We start from the raw sequence: 25,328 nt of genomic DNA on the forward strand, positions 1-25,328 counted from the left end.
TACACGAGCAACAGCATGCCTGTGTGGTCCATGTGACTATCGTCTTGATGTAGGAAAGGGGGGTTGTGACTGGGCACAGTGGGTCAATAAACAGGTTACTGTTTATTGGTAATGTTGTCTTTCATACGGTACATGTTTATGTATACTTTGAGTATTCGGTGAACGATGTTTTGTCAGATGACACAGGTGTGAGAGTAAGCGGGGGGAAGCAGCTCCAATGTGGAGCGTCAACAGCGAGGTGTGTATGCTGTGGAATGCGTCGTGGCGAATAACGAGTTCTTACTGGTTCTGTGATGTCCATTTTGTCCAATTCCAACACCGTCTGGAAAAAATCAAGACGAGCAAAATAACAAGCGAAACCAAGAACAGAACAAGCCTGTTGGCTTGTTGTTTACAGGATCGTTTTGTAACGTTTCGTAACGTTACGGCAACGGGATGATGGCTGTAAGGTATTGAAGTGGATGTGCAGTTCCACCAGGCCACAGGAAGTAACAACATCACCAAGTCTTCACAAAGTCAGAAAGTACTTTATGTAACAGAGCTTGAGTGAGCTGACCCAGTAACTCATTCTACTGCTTTTCTACATGGCACCTTGTGAACAAACGACGCAAGACTACAAAAAGGGAAACCTGTCAAAGCAGAGAAAGGGAGGGAGAGAGTGAAAAGGAAGCCAGCGGATGGGGGGGGGGATCTGGGTCAGGTGTAAAGTTGATACGTTCAGACAGGCTGAGAAGGAGAAGAGATAGCTTTAAGATAGGAGTTGAGAGAACCAAGTAGGGGAACATTCCAGACCAGACGCTAAAGATCTCCTCACTACTATGTGATGCTGAGAGATACTATGTGATGCTGAGAGATACTATGTGATGCTGAGAGATACTATGTGATGCTGAGAGATACTATGGGATGCTGAGAGATACTATGTGATGCTGAGAGATACTATGTGATGCTGAGAGATACTATGTGATGCTGAGAGATACTATGTGATGCTGAGAGATACTATGGGATGCTGAGGGATAATATGTGATACTGAGAGATACTATGAGGTGCTGAGAGATAATATGTGATGCTGAGAGATACTATGTGATGCTGAGAGATACTATGTGATGCTGAGAGATACTATGGGATGCTGAGGGATAATATGTGATACTGAGAGATACTATGTGATGCTGAGAGATACTATGTGATGCTGAGAGATACTATGGGATGCTGAGGGATAATATGTGATACTGAGAGATACTATGAGGTGCTGAGAGATAATATGTGATGCTGAGAGATACTATGTGATGCTGAGAGATACTATGGGATGCTGAGAGATACTATGGGATGCTGAGAGATACTATGGGATGCTGAGAGATACTATGGGATGCTGAGAGATACTATGGGATGCTGAGAGATACTATGTGATGCTGAGAGATACTATGGGATGCTGAGAGATACTATGGGATGCTGAGAGATAATATGTGATGCTGAGAGATAATATGTGATGCTGAGAGATACTATGTGATGCTGAGAGATACTATTTGATGCTGAGAGATACTATGGGATGCTGAGAGATACTGTGTAATGCTGAGAGATACTATGTGATGCTGAGAGATACTATGGGATGCTGAGAGATACTATGGGATGCTGAGAGATACTATGGGATGCTGAGAGATGCTATGGGATGCTGAGAGATACAATGTGATATTGGGGCTCCTTCCGCCCTCACCTTGCGGACGGTGGCCACCACATCCTTGTCCTTCTCCCGACAGAGGAGCTTGCGGACGCAGAACTCCAGCTGCTGCAGGAGGTGCTTGTCTGCGGGCAGCCGGATGGTGGAGCGCAGCCGGGGCAGCATGTGGCACAGTTTATACCTGTGGCCAAATACACAAGTACGGTTTATACCTGTGGCCAAATACACAAGTACGGTTTATACCTGTGGCCAAATACACAAGTACGGTTTATACCTGTGGCCAAATACACAAGTACGGTTTATACCTGTGGCCAAATACACAAGTACGGTTTATACCTGGGGCCAAATACACAAGTACGGTTTATACCTGGGACCAAATACACAATTACGGTTTATACCTGGGACCAAATACACAAGTACGGTTTATACCTGTGGCCAAATACACAAGTACGGTTTATACCTGGGGCCAAATACACAAGTACGGTTTATACCTGGGACCAAATACACAATTACGGTTTATACCTGGGACCAAATACACAAGTACGGTTTATACCTGGGGCCAAATACACAAGTACGGTTTATACCTGGGGCCAAATACACAAGTACGGTTTATACCTGGGTCCAAATACACAAGTACGGTTTATACCTGGGGCCAAATACACAAGTACGGTTTATACCTGGGGCCAAATACACAAGTACGGTTTATACCTGGGGCCAAATACACAGACACTGTTAATACCTGGGCCCAAATACACAAGCAGTTTGGCTTCAGATAGAAATGGGTCGATGCGATACGAAGTCAAACTGAACCACAGTCAGATGGTATTTCTTCTTCTGTGGTACAGTATCGTACCTGACGTTGGCCACAGGGTCGTTGACCAGCTCCAGGGCTTGGATGAGGAAGTTTTTACAGAAGTAGGATTTGGAAAAGAGCTCGATGGCGATCTCACAGAGGTCCAGGTAGCGGAGTCTGCTCCAGTAGCTTCTACCCTGACCCAGCTCTGGAACGGAAGGCAGAAGTGGGCAAACTCAATTAGGGCCTAATAAACGCCTGTTTAACGAGATTAGTAAGCTACAGTACTTAACGTGAATAATACAGCACGATACAATTAGATAATGGGAGTGTTTAGGAGTCCAAAGGTAACACTATCTTTCGTATTCAAACTGACATCTATATTTCAGTGTAGTCAACCGTTTCTGTTTTCAGTCATTTACGATGTACACGTGTCTGTGTATACACAATACTGGATATGGACACAGGTCAGCTGGTGCTTGACATATCATGTAACCATGTATTGTCTGTGTGTGTGACAGGTGTGCTACACAAGGCTGCCTGTATTCACGGCCTCTCATAAACTCTGCCTACGTCTATTGTGGTGTCGTGTAATTTGCATATCGTGTGTGTGTTTCATTAGACAGCACACGGTGATGTGTGTAAGAGCCTGCACTCTGTTATCCGTCATAAGCTTACAGGTACAATGACCGCGGTCTGTCATAAGGATCTGGGAGAGTGTCAGGGAAATTATTTGTCAGGATAGGTTATGGATATATATATATTTTCTTTTATGTTTCCGGAATATTTCATATATCGTTGAATCTACCTGAACTATTATATTTTATCTTTCGGTTTATAGCTCTGCCTAAGTGTGCGTTCCAGAGGGAGAGAATAGTCACCTTGCAGCACTTTGCCGATGATCTCTTGTCTCTGCTCCTGCTTGCGGTTGTAGCGCAGGAACATGCAGAGTGTCCTCGCCGCCTCTTTCTGGACCGGGAGAACATTCTGGAACCACGGTGGAAGAGGAAACGGCCGGTATTACGAATGTGTCCTCGCAACTTACTCATAACTCAAGCGATGTTTATGGCGAAAACGATCTCTTGGGTGCCGATTTTGTTTTGTTTGAGGGTGGATGTGAAAGGATGGGAACACAGGCTAGTTTGAGGTTGACATTATGGCAACACGTGAATGTGTGTGGGCGCTGTGTGCGGTGCTTCCGCCCTCACGGTGGTGGTGACGATGGCGAACATCCTCTGAAGGAAGCGGAAGTAGATCTGGTCCCCGGACACGACGCGGGGCAGACAGGCGTAGCGCTGCAGCAGCTTCTCGTGGACGCGCCAGCGCAGGGACGACGCCGCCTTCTGCTCCGCCGCCGCCAGCGCCGCCACCAGGTCCGGAACGTTCACCTGCTGAGGGAGGGAGGTGAGGTGAGGGAAGTGAGGTGAGGGAGGTAAGAGGTGAGGGAAGTGAGGTGAGGGAGGTGAGGTTAGGTGAGGGAGGGAAGTGAGGTGAGGGAAGTGAGGTGAGGGAGGTAAGTGAGGTGAGGGAAGTGAGGTGAGGGAGGTAGGTGAGGTGAGGGAGGTGAAGTGAGGGAGGTAAGAGGTGAGGGAAGTGAGGTGAGGGAGGTGAGGTTAGGTGAGGGAGGTGAGGGAGGGAAGTTAGGTGAGGGAGGGAGGTGAGGTGAGGGAGGGAATTGAGGTGAGGTGAGGTGAGGGAGGTGAGGTGAGGGAGCGAGGGAGGTGAGGGAGGGAGGTGAGGTGAGGGAGGTAAGTGAGGTGAGGTGAGGGAGGTGAGGGAGCGAGGGAGGTGAGGTGAGGTGAGGGAGGTAAGTGAGGTGAGGGAAGTGGAGTGGTGGTGGGGGGGACATGAGGAGAAGGAGGGGTTTGGGGTCGGTAGAAGACCGGAGAGAGGGAGGAGAGGGAGGAGGAGTGGGGCATGTTGTTAGAAGAAGGGAGAGAGGGAGAAGGAGAGAGGGGGAAATAAGGAGATGGGGACAGGGAGGAGGAAGAAGACGGTTATATAAGGGAAAGAGGAGAAGGCACGGAGATTGCATCAAAGGAAGTAAATAATAAATAAATAACAGATACAGGAGATAGGGAGGTAGTGTGGGGGGGCGGAGAGAGAGAGAAGACAGGGATGAGCAGGGAACAGTTAGGATGAAAATAAGTCAAGCGAAGGGAAGAAGAGATAGTGTCCACAAAGAGATAAAGAACAAGATAACAGACCCGGTTGCCAAGGGGAATGACACAGAGTATTCAAAAGGCAGAATCTAAACGGATAAAACAGGGAGTCAGGTGGCTGAGCGGTGAGGGAGTCGGGCTAGTAATCCGAAGGTTGCCAGTTCGATTCCCGGTCATGCCAACTGACGTTGTGTTCTTGGGCAAGGCACTTCACCCTACTTGCCTCGGGGGAATGTCCCTGTACTTACTGTAAGTCGCTCTGGATAAGAGCGTCTGCTAAATGACTAAATGTAAATGTAAAACACTGACGGGGAAGAAAAAAGCAAGGCAGAGCTTGAGCAAAAACGGTCCCAAAGACACAAAACCTGTCTCGGATTCGACCCACCCAACAAGGCACGCAACCCAAACTCCCCCACCCCCCAAAAAAGCCAACACGCAATGCCTTGGACCTGTAGGTGCACTGCCCCCACCCCACCAGTAGAGGGAGAGGTGAGCCCATGCACACACACACACACACACCACAACCCACACGGGTGAAGAGCCCTTACCTTGCTCTCCAGTCCTGCGCCCTCTCCTCTTGACGTCGCCAGCTCCAGGGTCTCTTGTACATGGGTCAGAAAGGCGTCCAACACCTGCACGACAAACCACCAACCGCTCAGTGTTGGACTGCACCATTTACAGAGGGACCGCGGTTACCAGCAATCAGATAACTGCCTGAACTAGGTATTTCACTGCAACGGGTATTTTTGTTCCACAGCTCCTTTTTTCGTCTTCAGTGCACACGAGGAAAAACAAACTAGTGCTGACTATTGACGCGCTCCCTGGTGGACCTCTTGGCCAATCGATACCATTCATCGATCCATGAACTACAGGGGGAGAATGAAACTCTCAGCGGCACTGCGAGGTAGTATGGGATTTAAACATCCCCCTGGAGACCGCAGGCTATGCCCAGTTAGCACATCCTCTAGCGGGGGTCTAAACTGTCCTGTGGAGCTGGCTACAGGAACTGCAGCTGGTATACAACCTCGACCCCTCAAGCCAACTATCTCCATGAGGCGAGAATTGACTTCTATAAAGTATGGCGGCTGGATGTTGAAGTACCTTGAAGTCCAAGTACACGACACGCCCATCTTTGTAGTACTACGCATCAGACTGCAGTGCTATCTCTGCAGTACTGAAACAGTGACCGTACTATCTCTGGAGTGGTGACGCGGGGCCATGGAACCGTCTCTGGAGTGTTGACACATAAGACCACGGTCCTATTGACACACCATCTGCAAGACCAAAGCAACAGCCTGGCGTGCTGCTCTGGGATGTGTTGCTGCAGGTATCAAACGGCAGCCTTCCCACCCCAGCTGCTCTGCAGGAGTGGAGGCGGAGCCGTCCGCTGTGTTTGTTCCTAACCCCGCCCCACCACCCCCCACCCCGGCCCCCCTCAGATGTGTGACTAACACAGTCCCTCTGGGGAGACGGAGAGAGTGAGCGATGTGGAGAGTTACCCCAGCCCTGGTCAGGGGGGCTGCGTTTGATAACGTATTTGTCCCACACAGGAGGAGGCCAGGATACACACACATACACACACACTCACAGAGACCCCCTGGAGACTCTAAGGCTCTGACCAGTTGGCACGTCTTCTATCTGGGGGTCTAAACTGTTCTGGGGACGCTAGCTACACGAACTGCAGCTGGTATTCAACCTCTAGCAATCTTCTAGTGAACAGGAAGGATTCTGTAGGACTTTGTACTTTTAGTATACTAGATGTTTAGGAACTAAAAGTATGGGTGCATCTTTGTGGTATTGACACTGCGGTGCTTTGTAGAAGTTAGCCCAACACACACACACACACACACACAAACACACACACACACACACACACACACACACAAACACTGACAGTTCCCCCCTCCCGGTGCCTCCCTAATTCCTCACCCCCACCCAGGGTAACCCTACCACCACTATCCTGGGCTTCCCCACACCAGTTAGGAATGTCCTCATCCAAGTTAGGGGAGCCCCTCCACTGGGGCTGGAGCAGAGCGGGTCACCCTACACTGTCAACACTGTCACTGTGCCTGCATACACCATGCCACTAGAGACGGCTGGGTCTGGTGCTCTGTCTGTCTGTTTGTCTGCATGTTTGTCTGTATGTCTGTCTGTCTGCATGTTGGTCTGTTTGTCTCCATGTTTGTCTGTCTGTCTGTATGTCTGTCTGTCTGAATGTCTGCATGTTTGTCTGTCTGTCTGAATGTTTGTTTGTCTGTCTGAATGTTTGTTTGTCTGTCTGTCTGCCTGTCTGCATGTTTGTCTGTCTGCATGTTTGTTTGTCTGTCTGCATGTTTGTCTGCCTGTCTGTCTGCATGTTTGTCTGTCTGCATGTTTGTCTGTCTGTCTGTCTGTCTGTCTGCATGTTTGTCTGCCAGTCTGTCTATCTGTCTGCCTGTCTACCTTCCTGCCTGTCTGCCTGTCTTTCTGTCTGTCTGTCTGTCTGTCTGTGTGTGTCGATCATGCCAGGCTTTTGAGAGCATTTCAAGTTCATGGGACTCTCACCTCTAATGAGTCATCCTGCAGTAACACCACCAGCTCCTTGTGGATAAAATGCACGTTGGGCCCCAACAGTTTGACAATCTGGAACAGGGAGAGTTGGATTAGTAGCAGAGGACAAGCAAGAAAATGAAGACTCTTTTTTTCGAAGTTTGGAAGGGAACATGAGCCTGGCTCCCACAGCCAGCACGGAGCTGGACCAGCATGGGCCGTGAACCGTGACTTCTACCCGACACCCTGCTGTCTAATCAAGTTCAGTCCACCAAAGGTCGACGGGGTCGGCTTCCGGAATGTTCCGTGTGTCTCACCTCGTGGAAGCCGTCTGCCACCGTGCGTCGCACGCTGATCTCGGGGTCGTGACACAGGCTGGAGAAGGTGGGGTACAGCTCCGTCAGGAAGTGGTTGGGCTCCGCGAACAACACCATGGCCTGGGGAGGAAGTGATGTCGACGACAAACAGTGAGACCGTGTCTGGCTACTGGGAGGATGTGCTCGACTGCTTGACTTTTTTGTTGTTCTGGCTGTAGCGTTGCGATTCTGATACTTCGAGCCAGGACAACTTTCATCAGTCAAAGCCTGCCGTTCCTTGGTTGAATTATGTAAGGAAATTGCAGTCATTACTGCAAGTCTCGTCTGTGGGATTTAGAGAAGGAAGAGGAGCTACTTTACTAAACTACTTGAGGGTTTCATAGTCATTTTACATATTCGCCAAACTAGGGGAGCCGAAATGCTGAAGTGGCACAAAATGGCTATCAATTACCACTTATAACACTGACGAGCCGGCTGTTCCGCAAACACATTTTGACAAATGAAAAACCTTGGAGAGAGCGCGCGCCTGGGTCGCGGAACGCTTTTAGCGTTTTTTTTATTGCTACTGAAAAAGAGGAACGTTTGTCAGAGCTCGGACCGGCCACGGCGGCTGAAACGGAGTGCATTTACGTCCAGGCGCCGCTGCTACCCAAGTGGGTGATCCATTATTAAGGCGGCGAGGGATCCGGGCACACCTAGCTGGTCCGGGGGGAAGAGACCCTGGGCTGCTGGAACAAAGGAGCTGTGGACAGGGCCTCCGAGGGAGCTAGTGCCGGGCCTTTGTTCCCCCGCGCCTCCCCTGAGTGAGTCCCTCTATTATCCTCCTGACCTCATTACATGGACCGTGTGGGTGTTGGCGGGAGTGCCTACGGTGAATGTGTGCGTGCGTCAGTCTGTGTGTGTGTGTTTGTGTGTGTGTGTATGACCGACGGTGTGACCATAGGACAACCTTTTAACTCCCTACTGCTGACAGAGTCTGACAAAGATACCACAACCCAGGTCAGGGAGCGGGCTAAAAATACACACACACACACACACACACACACACACACACTAGAGTGCACGCAAGTTGACCTGCTCGCTGGAAAAGGCCACATGTAATAACTGCCAACCACAAAGCTTTGAAAAAACTCCCCAGTTCTTTTGGAATGTATTTTTACACTTCAAGAGAATAGATGAGCACTGTCAGCTGCAATACAACACAGCGTCAAACACGAGCCAATCAAAACAACTGTCCTCGCTTCGGTACCTTTCCTACTTCTCATTGGACGATGTGTGTTCCAACAAACGTGGAGGTAGGGTGGTCTCTATTAATAACTGGACAGAAACAGACCAGATTAGTTTCAGATAGCACCGTGGCAGGTTTGATCTCGGTTGCGACGCCACACTTCAGAGGTCAGTCCAGACAGAATGTGTTTGTCTGTTTGTGCGTGTCTCAGAAGAACTGTTCCACTGGAACACATGTCTGTTTGTGCGTGTGTCTCAGAAGAACTGTTCCCACTGGAACACATGTCTGTTTGTGCATGTGTCTCAGAAGAACTGTTCCCACTGGAACACATATCTGTTTGTTTGTGGATAGTAATAAATAACTGGCTATTTTTACAGGTGGTAATACTTAAAATACACAGATTTGAGTGCAATGTTCTTTTTATTTGATCTCTGCAGCCTTCTGTGAGGTATTGTTAAGTGCCTATAGTAAGCGAAAGGCATCTAAAGGAGTTCAGTATGTATGTCTGAATGTGCGCGAAATACTTCAATCCATTTTTTGATCGATGCAGACTACTGGAAGAGAGTTGAAATCAAACCAAAAACACAGTAGAAAGAAAATAGCACGCCACTATGTAAAGCCCGACCAGCAAAAAAGGACACCAGAAAAACAAAAACAAAAATCCTTGCCATGACTACACATTTCAAACCCCACGTACTGTAGGTTGCAGGTCTCCCAAGGCCTCACGCTAGGGCCGCATTTGTCGGAAATAACAATAATCATCGAGTGTTTGTGTGCGTGTGCGCGGCCGCCCCGTAATTGGCGGTTTTCGGGTCACTCACGGGGAAGTTGTAGGCGCAGTTGCGGCGCACCAGCGCGTACTTGCTCTCCAGCTCCAGGGGGTACGCCTGGTTCTCCGAGTGGCCGTTCTCGTGCTGCAGGCCCAGAACGCACAGCTTCTTGTAGAACTCCAGGAACCACAGGTGCTGCTCGTCTGTGAAAGAGGCTGCGGGGCCAAACCGCCGAGGTACGTTAGCCCTCCCCTTTGAGATACGTCTCGATGTGTAATCTACTAGAATTAGATTTTTTTTTGAATAAACGTCAAACTCCATGTATGAATACAGTTGTGTCTCTTGTTACAACATCAAACACAAATTGTTTTGTACTCATTGAGAACGCATGCACAGGAAACATGCGTCCGGAGTTGTGTACGACGACTAAGTTGTTTTGGAGCATTTCAGAAATGTAACAAAGAGCTGTTCGTGCCATCGCTGGTACCAGTAACAGCTTGATATGTCTTCACAAAAATAGAACCTACCGGAAAGTCCATGACAAAGCTTGCCATACTGAAATGACAGAGAAGCCAGAACTGCCTCGTCGGCTTTGAAGCACTTTTCACAGAAGGTCTTCACCAGTGGGAAGATAACACGGGTTCTGTCGTCTGAAAGGGAGAGCAGGCGAGAGTTGAGACAGTTTGACAAACGTTCTGTATTTTGGAAATCCTACGACATACAACACACACTTTCTACACTGCTGCACTTTCCTTGACGGTAAGTATCGTGCTGTGTCCAGTTTTCTTGAGGTCACAAATAACGGGGACTAACGGTGAGAAAAAAAAACCTCTCCTCTCCTGTCTTCTAGAACTTGCCGTGGCAAGTCATCCTAAGAAGATGGAAAAGGAGCCAGGTTTCGGAACAGAATTCAGCCCATGTCCTTGAATTCCTGGCCTGCGTGCCCAGGCCTCATTAAAGATGCCAGACTGTGGGCTGGTACAACAGACTGCGAAGTCAGAGGAAGCGGCAAAACTATCACGACAAGTGTAGTATTTGCATATCAAAGTACTTCTGTGGGGGCGTACGCGGGTGTCTTGAAAGTGTCGAAAAAAAGAAAAAGAAAAACATACAAAAAGCTGCCGTTCACTCACAGATGAGTCCAGGCCCTTGATGTTATGGGCTCCATCAGGCGTTTCATGGCTTGACACATTCTTAACCAGTGGGAGAGATCTCTTCAGAAGCGACTGCCTATCACAACACGCCCTTCCTTTCTCTTTGTGACATTAATGAACTTTCCTTGGCTTTTTTCAAGTCCTCAACCGACAGGGGCTTAACATAACAATCGTTCCGTACCTCTTACGGGACATGAATTGCACACCAAACAACCCGCCCACGAACAGTCATGCTGTTGCGGGGGACTTTTCTTTTTTTTGGAGGGGGGGTGGGGGGGGGGTGTGGGGGTGGGAGCAGCTTAGAAACGAGCTCCATCCACCTTGGCGCATGAATGAGAGCCGGCTGTGCCAGCCAGCGAGTGCAGCCTGGCGGGGAACGGCGTGGGCTGGTGGTGGGAGCCTTGTAGTAAGAAGAAACGCGGCGTGGGCTGCGAGCTTGAGGAGAGAGAGAGCGTTGTGGTCGCCACGCAGACAGCTCTGTGGGCTGTGTGAGGGATGCAGTGAGCCTTACCGCACACCGAAGCATGGGGGTGGAGTAAAGATACGGAGCCAGATCAACAATCATCCGGGGCCCTCTTTGCTTCGAAGATGCGGCTGTTTGGCCTGGGAATCGCTGCGTTGGAAAGTTGAACCCTTTTTCGAGGTTCATTCGAGTCTCTTAAGTGAATATCGAAGTAGCTCGTAAATACGTTGTTTTCAGTTCATAAGCCGGGTTGGAGGTTTAAGGTTGTGTCGGATGATGAGTTTGTTAGCTATGGTTATTCTGTGAAGTACAAGGGTACTTGTGGTTGTGTGTTTTCTAGAAGGGTCTAAGTGACTTCCTCACCGCTGTCAAACATCTCCAGCAGGTTGATGATGGTGTCGAAGGCAGCCAGGCGCACTGTGCTGCCCTCATCGCGAGCTAGTTCCACCAGCTCTGGTAGCACCGCTGCCTTGGTGTGGTCCAACCTGGTTCGCCGACCGAGAAAAGCTCATCATTACATCTCACAGCATTTCATCAATTCAAGAGGACACCAAACGCAGTGCATTCATATCAGCCACTTTCTTTCACTTCCCAGACTCTTCTCGCCCGGGGGGGGGGGGAATAAAAGAGACAAGAAGTATTGATCTACTGACATGCATGCATCCTTCAAGTACACCCGGCCTACTGATAAACACGGCAGTGTGCAGTTTTGTGAGTATCTAGTCAATATGTATCCATTATCTCCTGTGTCATTAAGCATCAATTCCACGCAAAGCAATTCTCTTCCCCTGGCAGCTTTCTGATTGGCTAAGCGTCGAGGGGCATTTGAGCTGCATGGGAAGTCGGGCAGAACTTGACAAATGGCTTTGCTGGGGCCCCGTGCTTCCCAGGGACCGCAGTCTATCAGACCTCGAGGGCCTCGGACTTGGAGTCCATGGAAGAGAGGCAAACAGAGTCTGAGGGATTACCAGAAGCCTGACTATTCTCCACTAACTCTGCTATACAGACACCCTGCCCACTTCTCACACGAACACTCATTTCTACTGGAGTTTCCTCCAGTGATTTATATTTTTTCTCATCTCTGTGTTGTCTTGGGTTGATGGGTGGATGGTTGTAAGGGTGAGGTAATAGGGAAGGCGATTGTAGGGGAGTTTGTAATGTATGTACAGTGTACAGTAACTGGATGTCAGTTATGGGCTCTCAGCCATGGAATTATTGTAGAAAACTACTAAGCACAAAACTGTATTTGGGCATTTGTTTCGATTTTGTGAAAACAGACTCAATGTGGGCATTAAAACGCCATCTTTGTGCCAGGCAACTATTTCCATTCAGTTCATCAGGGTTGTGGTTGTAAAAACAGGTTTTTCCTGCACTCCTAGATGAAGGGCACCTCTCGTCTTCGCAGTTGTTTTTGTTTACCCGATGCCCCTGGCGATGTTCTCCAGCTGGCGACACATGCAGGAGCGGACCTCGTACTCCACGTCTTGGCAGAGCGACCTCACGAGTGGCAGGAGGTCTTTCTTCACTCTTGAGCACATCAAAAAAAAGGAAGAAGAACATGAAACAGCAAACCCTCCCCCTTTCCCCTCCTTTTTTTCGTTTTTGCACACGGTGCGAACCCAGGCACCGTGTGCAAAAACTCATTTAGCGTCGAGACGGTTCTGCGTGGGAGGGAAGACCCTCTCGGGAGCAGACTCACATGGGGGACTCAAATTTGCAGGCCACCTTCCCCAGGATACGACAGCTGGCCAGGCGGGCCTGCAGGGACTGGGAGAGCTGGGCTTTGGACACCAGCGGACTCAGGATCTGCGGGATGGGACAGCGGGAAAACAGGACGTTTCAGATCCTTTTCGACAGCTCATGCCTTTGACAGCGGTGCACTTCTAATGAAGAGGCAGTGTTGGGGGTCGCCACACCACCCACGCTGACAAGGGGGTCACATGGCTGAGCGGTTAGGGAGTCGGGCTATTAATCAGAATTAATAGCCGGGAATCGAACCAACAATTGGTTCAATTCCCGGCCGTGCCACAATGACGTTGTGTCCTTGGGCAAGGCACTTCACCCTACTTGCCTCGGGGGAATGTCCCTGTACTTACTGTAAGTCGCTCTGGATAAGAGCGTCTGCTAAATGACTAAATGTAAATGTAATGTAAATGTGTAGGGAAGGAGTAAACGTGGCCAGGCATCCCTGCCCGTCTTCAAATGTGTGGACCTAACAGTAAATAATTTTGTAGTCGCAAGGTAAGCACATTGGTTAAGCACTGAGCGCATATCAGTTGGATGTTACCTCCTGCCTGATGGTCTCCTTTGGTAAAGCGTCGATTGCTGACAGCAGCGTCTCGAGCCAGGCATTGCTCACTACTGTTGGCAGGAAGAAAACAGAACGTGGAAGAATTCAAACACACAGAGCCGACGGCACGGAATGTTAGCCAGGCGGGGTCTTAAATGTAGAGATCCCCCCCCCATGCCAGAGAGCATGGTACCCTGCCAACGCACCGTGCTGCCAAACGAACGACAGTCAAGTCACAACTGCAGGCAGAGCGCCGCTGCCAGATTCAAACTGCTGCATTCACGCCCTCCCTCGCTCGCACGCAGATGCCACTCAATGCCAAGCGAAAGCAGCTCTCAAACACGTTTACTTGTCTTTTTTTTGTGGACTCCCCTGTCAGCTGGCGCAGCGAGAATCCTGAAACTAAAACCTAAGCAAAAGCGAGCTCACATTGTCTCCTCCCTCGCAGCGATGCCAGCTTGCGGCTTGGCCCGACAGTTTGAATCCTGCCGACCCCTGCCCCCCCCCCCCCGGGAGAGCAGGCGCGTTGCTGACCTGCGTCTCTGTGGTCGAGGTTGAGCAGGACGATCTGCAGGATGGAGTGTGTGTGCGTCTGGATCAGGACGATGTCGTCCTGGAGCACGGTCAGGAAGGACACGGCCGCCGCCAGCTGCATGTCCACCCCGGCCACGTGGAGGACCTCCTGTGTCAGGGGGTCAGGAGAGAGGGAGGGAGAGAGGAAGGGAGATAGGGAGAGAGAGAAGGAGGGAGGGAGGGAGGGAGGGAGGGAGGGAGGGAGGGAGGGAGGGAGGGAGGGAGGGAGGGAGGGAGGGAGGGAGGGAGGGAGGGAGGGAGGGAGGGAGGGAGGGAGGGAGGGAGGGAGGGAGGGAGGGAGGGAGGGAGGGAAGGAGGGGGTCAGGAGAAGGAGGGAGAGAGGGAGAGAGAGAGGGTCAGGAGAGAGGGAGGGAGAGCGTCAGGAGAGAGGGAGGGAGAGAGGGAGAGGGTCAGGAGAGAGGGAGGGAGAGAGGGAGAGAAAGAGAGGGTCAGGAGAGAGGGAGAGGGAGGGAGGGAGAGAGGGAGAGGGTCAGGACGGAGGGAGAGGATCAGGAGAGAGGGAGAGGGAGGGAGGGAGAGTGTCTTTATTATTGGTTCTTCATGGGAGTTTAGCATGGCACACACTTAGGAAATGTTGGGCGTGTTTGATAGGTATGAAGTCACACTCAATGTTAGCAAGGTTAACACAAGCGTCTTTTGGCTGAACTTCAGGCACATGAACAAGAACTAAAATCCTTTGGACGGCTGTTTGTTGTTGAGTTATTAGTGACATTCAGTGCCTGTAGAGTATCATTTTGAACAAGCATGAAGTTTGGGCCTACCCGGACTTTTGGCACCACCCGACGAAAGGTCTCTGCTGGGTTCTGGCGAACCAGGTTTGGCAGATTGATTATAACACTGGCTCTCTGGACATCCTGACCGGAGCTGGGGGAAACAAAACCAGGTCACAGAACAAAGGAGACCGTACAGTGTGTGTGTTTTGTGCAATGTTTTCCATTATTCACCAACACATACATATCAATAGTGACAGAAAGGCTTAACAAACGCCAAACACAGCTGTAGTCATCTGCCCGATTTGAGAAGGGTAGGGTGGCCTAAACGTTACACATCACATCGTGAACACTTCCGCATGATCCATCGTGTTTTCTTAACAACTCCGGAACTTGAGATGCCCGGCTTGTTTGTGTGCACAGAGTCGTTCAATGTCCCCCCCCGGCGAGAGACCATCGGGCGTCCTGTTCTAGAACCTTCAGCTGTCCCCGGGAGAACTGCCTGCGAGGAGAGCAGACGGGCTCTCTCCCTCCCCAGCCGAGCTGTGATCTCCTCCTGCTGAGCGTGTGCTGGTGCACCTCGTACTCGGAGAGAGAGAGAGAGAGAGAGAGAGAGAGAGAGAGAGAGAGAGAGAGAGAGAGAGAGAGAGAGAGAGAGAGAGAGAGAGAGAGAGAGAGAGAGAGAGAGAGAGAGAGAGAGAGAGAGAACGGCTCATTTGTACGCCAGACGAGTGAATTATCCCAGCCTAATCCCACCCTCGGGGGCTTTTTAGCTGTAGGAATTAGGCCTCACGAAAAACTCATCTATCACGTTATTTTGTCATTGTTATGACTTGTTCCCCCCCCCCCCCTTGCATGTAATTTGGGATCTATAGAGTCAATTCAGCATTAGGGCAGGGCTGGCCAGCCCTGTTCCTGGAGAGCTCAAATCCTGGAGGTTTTCAACCCTAATCCAGGACATCTGATACTATTGGTTTTGCTGATGGACAAGCTGGATGATCTTTGTTCCAGTTTGGGAGGGAGTGAGACCCTTTAGGAGGGTAGATCTCCACAAGGGGTGTTGGCCAGATCTGTTTTGGGCTGGGGCCTGTTTGCTCCAGACATCAACAGCTAGCTTAGTCATTCCAGCTTCTGGAGAAACAATGGTCTAATTATTTAAATCTAATTATTAGACTCTTAAAGCACTACAGCTCATTATGGTATTCTCAGTCCTCTTATTATGAGCAAGGGTACATTTCCATGGAATTGCTTAATGGCCTAAACCGTCCATGAATTCATTCCCAGTCTCAAACATGAACACTGCTTTCTCACGCGCAAAACACAAACTCATGTAACAAGATGTTGCAATTCCTGGAACAAGGATCCAGCGAATTGAAGTGGCAATCATGTGGTTCAGGACCATGGACAGCACCTCTCTGTGAAGCCTTGACAACGTGGGCCAGCGTGAACCAGTCTGTCGGCAGCTGTGGGGCCGTGTGCCATACAGAGGAATCCACGTTCCCACTGGAGTCGATGGAGACGCCTAGGAGCTCAGCTACCTAGGCTTTCGGAACGAAGCCTTTGCTTCGGCTACAACTACAGAGCACCCGCGAAACAAAGCCTGTATGCAGGCAAGCTCCTACAGTTAATAGACACTTGGGAAGGTGCATCGTTTTTGTGCCTTTGAACAAACACACTCATCCACCAACGGATTGTCGTAGCCCGGGTGTTTGTTTGTACCAGAAAGATTCCCACAGAGACGATGATCAAGTCTGCCAGCCATCTCAACTCCGAGGTAGATTGGCCAGTTTCCTGTTTTAGTGAAAGTGAACGTCTCCGAAGAACAACTTTCTCTTAAAAAATAAAAAAAAAGTCGAACAGAGCTAACATAATATATCAAAACAACCCTGCATGTGCTCCTCCCCATCTGCCTCTCTCAGCCCCCTGGGGAGCCCAAACATCTTTTCATCCTGCACGAGAGTTTCTTTCTCGGCCCTGTTGCCCTCCCCTGTGTTGTTGCTCTAAATAATGGACCGTAAACAGGTATTCCATTTCTCTTTCGGAGTCGGTTTCCTTCCCCCCCGTTGCATTCGTTGGCCGAGTGTTAGTTAATAACCAGGAGAAACAGCCTTTGGTCGAGGCCCGGCTCCTTGACAAAGGGAGGAAAATGTGGTCACGGCTGGTGAACATTTTTAAGAAACAGGGCTGCATTGTTCCGACTCTTGGCTGCGGTTTCGAGGTTTGTTTGGAAACGTGGAGGTTAAGAGAGCGGGTCCAGATGGTATCTGGGAGCGGTGGAAGCAGGGATGGGAGGGGCTGCAAGGGGTCGGTGAGAGTGACTTCGTCAATTAAAGGGCAGGTGTTGAATGGCCAGCGTAATGAGAGCCCGCTCCTATTGAGCCAACTCGGTCGTTAAAATCTCCTTCTGTGCGCTCAGAGGCCGAAGAAAGACACACCGACAGCCAGAGGCCCTTCAGAAAGTAAAGACACGCCAGCGCATTTGTAATTAGGCTTGACCGCCGCATGAACGGCGATGCACTTGGGTTTCACGCCCTAAACAGGGTAAAGGGCTTGCAATGGTCACTGTTGTCGAGGAAACCTTTCACTTCGCTCCCCTTTCGGCGAGACCCGAAAAGAGACTTTGGGAAAAACGGTGAGGTAACCAAAGTTGGGTTTACCAAACTATGAGGGGTGCTTGGCCACCAGATTCTGGGGATAGATACGTGTGGCACCGTTTGAGCCTTTTAGGAAACTCCACTGCCCCTGGTGACTGGTAGAACTATCAGCATAAGTGATTGGCTTGGGGGAGTGATGGATAGAGAGAAGGTTCCAGAGGAGCGAACGTAGTGGACACTCCTGTCGTTGGTCTCCTGGAGGAAGATTGGCTGTAGCTTTAGTAGTCAGCCTGAGGAAGAGGCCGGAAATGAGACTTCAGCAGAATCCTCAGAGCAATTAATTTTCCTTTGGCAGGTCCTCCCAACCTTATATCCTCCTACTTTCCCGGTCTCTCACCATCCCTCTCTCTCTCTCTCTCTCTCTCTCTCTCTCTCTCTCTCACACACACACACACACACACACAACCCTTATCTAAGCAGAAAAGTCCTTCTGCGCTTAAGTAATAATGAGTGGGCAACACACCCTGACCCTGCCTCCCTCGATTACAGCAGCAGGAACTCCACCACATTGCACAAAGATATGCGTCCACCACGGAATCCCAGTTGGTCCTTTGCTTTGTCACTTTACTGTCTTCTATTGACGTAGTTATTGAATCCCTACAGGTTATTGTTATAAACAAGCTCTGGAGGTGGAAACTGGCTAGTGGCAATAAGCATTCCTTACCTTGAATAAAGTTGTGAGGTAGTCGCTACCATAGTCACTATGCTAACAAATCAGATACAGTTTTGATTATGAAATTTCAATTACAGCACATTGCTGGAGTCTGTAACTTTGGTGGCTTTGGAAAGAAAGTGAGATTGCTGAGGCCTGGCCCAAGAATGTTATGAATATAATAGTAATAGTCATAAAGTCAAGTGCAGAACGTACGCTGAGGAAACTGTTCTTAAGAAATACACATTCTACCAAGGATTCTCAACCTTGTAAATACACCTATCCTATGGCTATAATGTATCTCATACTTAGTCATGACAACTTGTGTCACTTTCATAACTGAAAATAAAGTAAAGTAAAATAAAGAATTTAACTGAGATCTTCTCAACCTATACTTTGCCTCAATTTGCCAACGCCTCATCATTTCTGAAAAGTTCTGTGAGAAATTCCTCATTAGTCTCTCACGAACGGATGGTTCAAGTTAAATTGAGTTTAAACTACCAAACCGTCTCAGAAGAGCGCTGGACTTGTCCCCTGTAATTCCCTGCCCGTTAGATAACTGTGCAAATCTAGCAGGGCTGAAAGCAAATTTAAATTCGATTCGTTTGAAGAAACTCTGGAGGGGCGAGTGCGAGTTTGTCTTGCGTGCTGACTAAGCTGGGTGAAGGCGGCTGAAGGAGTCTGCTCGAGGTGTCGGGAGACTGACACTTTGCGTCTGCTACTCGGGTTGGCTAGAGATGACTTGCTGTTTCCTCGTTGGTTCACAGGCTAACGCTAACGACATGTATCACTTTACAAAGCGTCTGTAAAATGTGACAAGTAGAGGATGGACGCAGTACGTGCGCTGTTACGGAAGTCTGCCGAGTCTGTGTGCGACACAAGCTGCGAAGTGCACGTGTACACGCATGGGCTACAAACAAACAAGCGTGCACAGAGTAGCGTCATCCGGATGAAAAACAAAGCTGAAAGGCGCTTTGCAGACGTTCGCTGAGCTGTCCTTGACGTCAAGCACGCACGTCGGGCTAGCTGGCGGGAGCCAGAGAGGATAAAACTGGCCAACTCCATTCTTTATTAAAAGCCTGGGCAGGGATAAAAAGCCGGACTCTTTCTTTCATGCCCAGGCATTGCTCAGCCTAATCCACAGGGTGAGGGATAATAGACAGAAGGAAGGAGAGACTGAGGGAGTTTGCTCCTTCTGCAGAGGTAAGCCTGGGCCAAAATGGACTCTGACCCGTTTCACCCCAGCGGAGTCAATTGCATTCCTCATCCTATTGTGATCTTGCCAAAGACAGCTAGCAACGGGGGAGCTACAGTTTCCTGGCCAATAGGATCTCAGCAAACAGTGCAAAAATAGGCTTCAAGAAGCACGACTGAAAATAAACCAGGGCGGCCGCAATGAAAGACAGATGTGAAGAAATTAAGTAGTGTATGCTTGGGGGTTTCTGAACTTCATTTGGACCTGACACCAACACTTGTTACCAAGCCTGTTTCACAAAATAGTGTGGCATTTGTCACATTTAGCCATTCCAAAGACAAGTATTTTAGGCTGGGCTCGAACAAGGAGTGAAGTGTGCAGCTTCACCAACTGTAGAGATGGACAAGACACCAGAGAGGCCCCCCAATTAGCTATCAATTCAGTGAGACGCCGACACTAATCGTCTTGATTCCTTTCAAGCTCCGGCGCCTATTTCTTAACTGCTGAGGAAAAGAGAGATAGTTGGACTGCCTGTTACAGCAGCACTGGCCGGTACCGAATGTGACCTGCTGAAGCTCCCCTCCCTCCAGGCAGTCTGTTACACATTACTGACAGTTCTGCCTTGGCTCCTGCTGCCTCTATCAGGAGAGACTCCCTGAGGACCTGGATGACTGTGTGGGTTCTCTGACATGCCTGCTGCAGCTGAGATAGCCAGGCAGGGAGGCATGTCCACTTCCTTCCCTCACAAAGAACAGGGGCCCCGGGTACAATCAACCTGTGCACAAGGCCTACAGCACGGAGGCAAATGCACAGCGCACATGTCAGAGCCAACTCATTCGGATGCTGTTTCTTCTTACGCTTGTTGACGGCTCACAGCAATTAGGCCATCCGGTACAGTAAGCTTATTTAGACTACACTGCACTGCACTTCAGAGTTGTAAAGACTCTGAACATAATAGAAATAATGTGATACTATTTTACCTTTCAGGTTTTATATTACCAAGATATTAAATGAGATTCATATTGAAATCCCCGGAGTATAACAATAGTGAATTCTGGCAGGTTGACTTCTTGGTATTTAAAGTGCTGTTTGGAACATGGTGCTTGTGTGACTAGTTATTCAGACCCCTGGTCTGTGAGTGTTCCACAATATCCCTGTCCATAAGAAGCGTGGTCTTCAGTCTGGGGTTTTGAGCTCTACCGGCATCCTGCTTCATCGCCAGTGTGTAAAAGCCAACAGCAGCCAATTAAATTGCTCTCAAGAACTAGTTTGCAGCCCCTGGGAGCTGAGGTGCAGAGCTAGTCTGAATCGAGATGAGCCCAGAGATGGTGCAGCTCTCTGCATTCTGGGTTAAAGAGGGGGGACACGACTCCATCCTGATTGGTTTCCACGTCACTGAATTTAAAAAAACACGACCTGCGTCCTGGCCTAGTCTGTAAACGCTGCAGTATTCCTTTTCCACAACAAACGAATGTCCTGTTTAGTTTGTGTACTTGTGCATTCAACTACCCCTACTGTGTAGGAGACATGGAAAATGTTTGTGCCCTCACAACGATTTGGCTCGGATAAGGTTTTGCTTACTTACTGGGTTTATGACTTTATTATCCTCATGGGTAAATATATTGAGTCACAATGCCGCGAACAAGACAAGCCTGTCTTTGCTAAGATTGATGATGATTTACTGTTGCAAACTAATAAACGCGGGAAGGAAGATTTAGGGTGTTTTGAAACCTCTTCAAATGAGTTGAAGTCCTATCCAAGCGCGTAGACCTGAGTAGCAGGCTGAACAGAGTTTCAGAACACAAACTGTAGTTAGGATGTGAGACCATTCTCCAGAAGTGCATGTAAAGGAGAAGAATGAGACAGAGCTTCTGTTAGCGTACGTTCTACACCCCTCTCAAAGAAAGAATCCCACGTAAAAGACCCAGAGACAAACATATTAACCTTCGTGGCTCTAATACCCCATAGGTCATCTAATACCTCAAATGGATCAAAGTATCGTATGCTACCTCCTTGTAACTTTGCACTGTGACCATTAATTAACGGTCCCAGAATGGTGTTTCCATAATTCTTCGAAAATCTGATGAAACCCTCAACGAGCCCCATCTCCCTTGACATCGGAGCCAGCCCATGCAAGTTTGATCACCACCTAAAGCTCCATTAGGTACTGGTGGCGGGGCGCACCAGAGGGGATCTTGTTCTGTGACTGACGTGTCTAGAAGAGGACAGGGCACAGGGCCTCCTCACGTTCTGACACGTTCCCGAGACGGGACACTTTTGGCCGACACTGGAGGAGGATATGTGTGGGATTAACCAAAGCCCGAGTCCCAGAATGCAACATTCATGGCATTCGAACAAGACTGAGGGAACGGCGTTTGGCCAAGCGCTTAGGTAAACCGTCTTTGCTGAGCGATGGAAGGGAAAAGCCAAAGAGGACGAGGTCAAACCCAGGAGGGGTTGATCCCAGTTAAGTATGCTTTCACCTCTTCCCTGTGGGACATGTTGTTGCTGACGCCGATGCAGCGTTTTATCACAACTTGGCAGACCCTAAACTTTACACCAGAAACACAGGCCAGTGACTGAGGCCTGCATCCTAAGGATCAAAATAGTAGGCCTAATACTAATTCATGGAATGATAAACGTTGTCTGATTTTCAGGTTCTCTACAGTACATTCGTTCACCAATGTGTTGACTAGTGTACTTTTAACTGTTCTGAGGTTGCTTCATGTAACACTGTAGGCTCAACACAACACCATCAGTAATAACTTTAGGGTGTTGAAATGCACTAATTTTAAGTTAGCATAATAAAAATGCCAACATTGTGTCAAAATCATGTTGTTGTATATTTTCTATCAAACATGAATCCTGAGACAGATAGACAGACAGGTGGTGGTTGCTTAGTTACTTGGCTGCAGTCTTATCAGGAAAGAATCCGAGGATCTGTTCTGAACATATTTTCATATAACAATTTTTATTGAATGACTATTCGGTCATCTTGTAACCTTAAGGCGGTGGAGTCACTTAAAACCCAATGTAAATAAGGATTCTAGGTCAGTTAAAGGTAACATAGTCAGTCCCCATGCAAAGTTCATTCAATATTCATAGGCAGCCTTGAACACTTATCTTATACATGCTTTGTTTGAAATCCCCCTGTATCCAATGTAGACAGTAACTGAACTACTTAGTGGTGAATCCCTTGGAAACATATGCAGCCTAGATGTCCAGACCATTTGTCATTTCCCTTTCATGGCAGCTTGTTTTTCAGGCCAGTACCCCTTTACTGGATATTCAATTTGTTTCCTACCTTAAAAGAAAGACCGCCCTCTCAATGTCATTCAAATCTTCATCCACGGTCAACTTGTCAATCTCTTCTGCTGTCTGAAAGTAGTGAGAGAGAAACATTTTGTTGTGGGTTTTAGGTTCAATAAAACACTTGTCAAAACACTTTGAAAAGTGCATCCTGTGCTGTCAACACACACACACATATATGCACACATGCACAGACTCAAATGTGCACAAGCACACGCTCAAGTATTCTTCCTTGTGGCCACAACTAACAATACTCTGAGCATGTTATCACCACCCGGACATGAGGCTTCCATCAGAGATACAGGCGTGAGGGTGGATAAAGGTGAGCAGGGCCGTGGACAGGATTCAGAAGGGGTCGCACTGAATGACTCAGCTGCCGAATAAGTGGTGAGAGTTGCAGTGAATCACAATGGACTAACTGACTCGACTTCATTTATTCCCCCTCACCGCTTGCGTGGGAGTGTTACGTGGGAACCGGGGGGAGTGTGGGTGTGCGTAGTCGCTTACGTGAAGGCTTCTCTCATTATCCGAGATGCCTCGCTGTGGATCCTCCTCGACACAGAAAGAAAAAAACAGGCACAGAAAACTCCCGCCCCCTCTGTTACCGTTCATGCCATGCATACACAAACCGGTATAGATTACCGACTCCAGTGCCACAGAAAAAACACACGCTGGCACTATTGGAATCCTTTCAAAAGAGAGAGGAAGGGCATGGTAGAAAGTAGAGTAGTTATCACTACAGAACCTATTGGGAATGGAATTCGGTTCATTGTTCAGTGAGGGCAGTAACTACACAGCTGTGGATTTTGAAAGGACTGAAATTATTTCTGCAGCATTTGCTTAAGAACCCAAATTAAGGTTCTTGGGTATGAGGAAATCCTCAACCATTCTGCAAATGACTCTCCGCAGTGGAGGAGAGGGAGAGCGCGGGAGAGAGGGGGCGAACCAGTGATGCGGACAGCTGACTGAAACTGCGTCACTCAATAAAGCAAAAAGTGTGGGTAACCCCCGTTCGTACAGTCTGGCTCTCAGTTCATGCCACTAATGATTTCACGCAAGTAGTAGCCTTTAACTATAGTGACGGAAATAAGAAAAATGAGCACAGCCGTGATGAAGATGACTTGGCAAATGCGTCTTGCATTTGTAATGGAGATGAGATGCACTAAACACTGAATTCCATGGAATGTAGTGTACAATGCAAATAAAGGCGTTTGAATGCTGTATAATACACAGGACTAGCACTGTCATGAACCATAAACCAATAGCCCACAAGGCGACATGATTTTGACTCACCTGATGAAGATTAAAAGGAATGTCTATCATTCGTTTTATCGTACACAGTAAATGCTATAGAATGTAGGCTAACTCCATTTCCATCAAGAATCGGGATTAGAAACTCGAGGTAGAAAAAGTCGGATTGTATGAACTTGACAGAAAATCTTTATCACGAAGATAGAAAAAAGATAAACTTTATTTTATTTTAAATACCTTTAGACTCCTGCGAATCGGTCTTTCGATGAATGTCAAGTCTTGTAGATCCTCTACCTGCCCAAACAGACTCGACTGGTTTAAAGTCATTTTGCTGACGAACATCTGTTTTTTAGTCTCCTTACTGGAAATGCGGTCAAAAGTGTTAAAGCCCTGTTACGACCATGGCTCCAAACTGTGAATGAGTGAGATGAATTCTCTGATTTGGGGAAAGCTGGTCCACCCACGAGACAAGCTTCTTTGATATGTTACAATGCCTTGCAATTAGAAGATGGGTTGCAATGATGAGATCCCGAACAGTTCCAAGCACATCCAAAAAGGCGCACCATCTTCCTTGTTCGAGGGCTTTTTGGTTAAATCAAAAATATATTAGGCAGTTATGCCTCAGCAAATTAACATGAATATACAAGGTCGCCTACAGTCGTTTGATGGTTAAGATGCACTTAATTGCATGACTTCCTTTCCAAGTTGATAGCCCTGTGGCCATAATATATTTAAGTGCGATGGTGTATCCAACTTCCACTAGCTTCGGGTGATCTCGAAGAACATCCTTTTTAAAAACTTCATAATTCCATTGACCTTTTTGTTGGAAACCTTTCCTTTTCATTAAAGTGCTTCATTGGCAATGGCACTGCCTCGCAAAAATAAGCAGATGAAAAATTCCCTTTAAGATGACTGTGATATTGGTAGCACAAGCCAAATTAGAGTCGAAATTCAAGCAAGTGCAACTGAATCGGCAAGCCTTGCTTGACAGCTAACAAGCGACAGCTAACGTTAGTTAGCAGCTAGCAAGGTTCAAGTTAGCTTGCTAAAGCTAGCTTAGAGTTGAAATGAGTGCACATTATGTATTTTGGCATGCTACAAGATAAAACCATTAACTATATAAAATCAATATCCCTAGTCCAATTAAAAAACAATACAGACTAGGTCATTGTATACGTTCATTTTCTAGAGAAACCTGTCTTGAAAATCTCTCGAACCTGTATTTTCAACACAATCCACGCACACGCACATACACCACGCAAACGCACTGCAGCAACTAAACAGGTTTCCATGGCTACGACATGCTACAGCAGTGCCGAGCTGAAAGCTGTAAGAACGGACGTAATGCACCTTTTTTCGTCACCGATATTAAAAGTTTAATCATTAAATGTTGGGTGAAACAATTTCAATCATGTGAAAAAAACGACGGAAATGGCATTGTAGCCCGCACAACCTGCGTATGGTACTGCTCACTCTGTTAGGCGGGTGGGGTCTGTTAAAACCTGCTCTTCAACTTGCATCTACAGTACTAGTCATGCAGTTACTTTAGTTAATACCCTGACAATAAACCGCCTTATGCTAGGGC

At 48.3% G+C, this 25,328-nt stretch overlaps 1 protein-coding gene across 4 annotated transcripts in view; it reads right to left on the reverse strand.

Annotated features, from left to right (window-relative positions):
* ppp4r4 (protein phosphatase 4, regulatory subunit 4) overlaps positions 1-24,234 on the reverse strand; it is a 28,449-nt gene extending 4,215 nt beyond the window's left edge. For 3 of the 4 annotated variants that reach the window (XM_067241661.1, XM_067241658.1, XM_067241660.1), the window contains exons 1-18: positions 23,981-24,234; positions 22,488-22,561; positions 14,734-14,836; positions 13,913-14,060; positions 13,376-13,449; positions 12,788-12,894; positions 12,508-12,615; positions 11,452-11,573; positions 9,999-10,121; positions 9,523-9,686; positions 7,474-7,593; positions 7,172-7,249; positions 5,176-5,259; positions 3,674-3,856; positions 3,347-3,452; positions 2,526-2,673; positions 1,709-1,853; positions 284-322 (exon numbers count right to left, since the gene is read on the reverse strand). In XM_067241661.1, the coding sequence (XP_067097762.1) occupies positions 284-322; positions 1,709-1,853; positions 2,526-2,673; positions 3,347-3,452; positions 3,674-3,856; positions 5,176-5,259; positions 7,172-7,249; positions 7,474-7,593; positions 9,523-9,686; positions 9,999-10,121; positions 11,452-11,573; positions 12,508-12,615; positions 12,788-12,894; positions 13,376-13,449; positions 13,913-14,060; positions 14,734-14,836; positions 22,488-22,561; positions 23,981-24,085 (2,031 nt within the window). In that variant the 5' untranslated portion in view covers positions 24,086-24,234. The remainder of the gene's footprint in view (positions 1-283; positions 323-1,708; positions 1,854-2,525; positions 2,674-3,346; positions 3,453-3,673; positions 3,857-5,175; positions 5,260-7,171; positions 7,250-7,473; positions 7,594-9,522; positions 9,687-9,998; positions 10,122-11,451; positions 11,574-12,507; positions 12,616-12,787; positions 12,895-13,375; positions 13,450-13,912; positions 14,061-14,733; positions 14,837-22,487; positions 22,562-23,980) is intronic. The other variant, XM_067241659.1, reaches the window with a different exon arrangement.
* Between the last annotated feature and the right edge of the window lie 1,094 nt (positions 24,235-25,328).

The sequence above is a fragment of the Osmerus mordax genome, chromosome 8, assembly GCF_038355195.1.
Source record: "Osmerus mordax isolate fOsmMor3 chromosome 8, fOsmMor3.pri, whole genome shotgun sequence".
NCBI classification, from domain to species: domain Eukaryota; kingdom Metazoa; phylum Chordata; class Actinopteri; order Osmeriformes; family Osmeridae; genus Osmerus; species Osmerus mordax.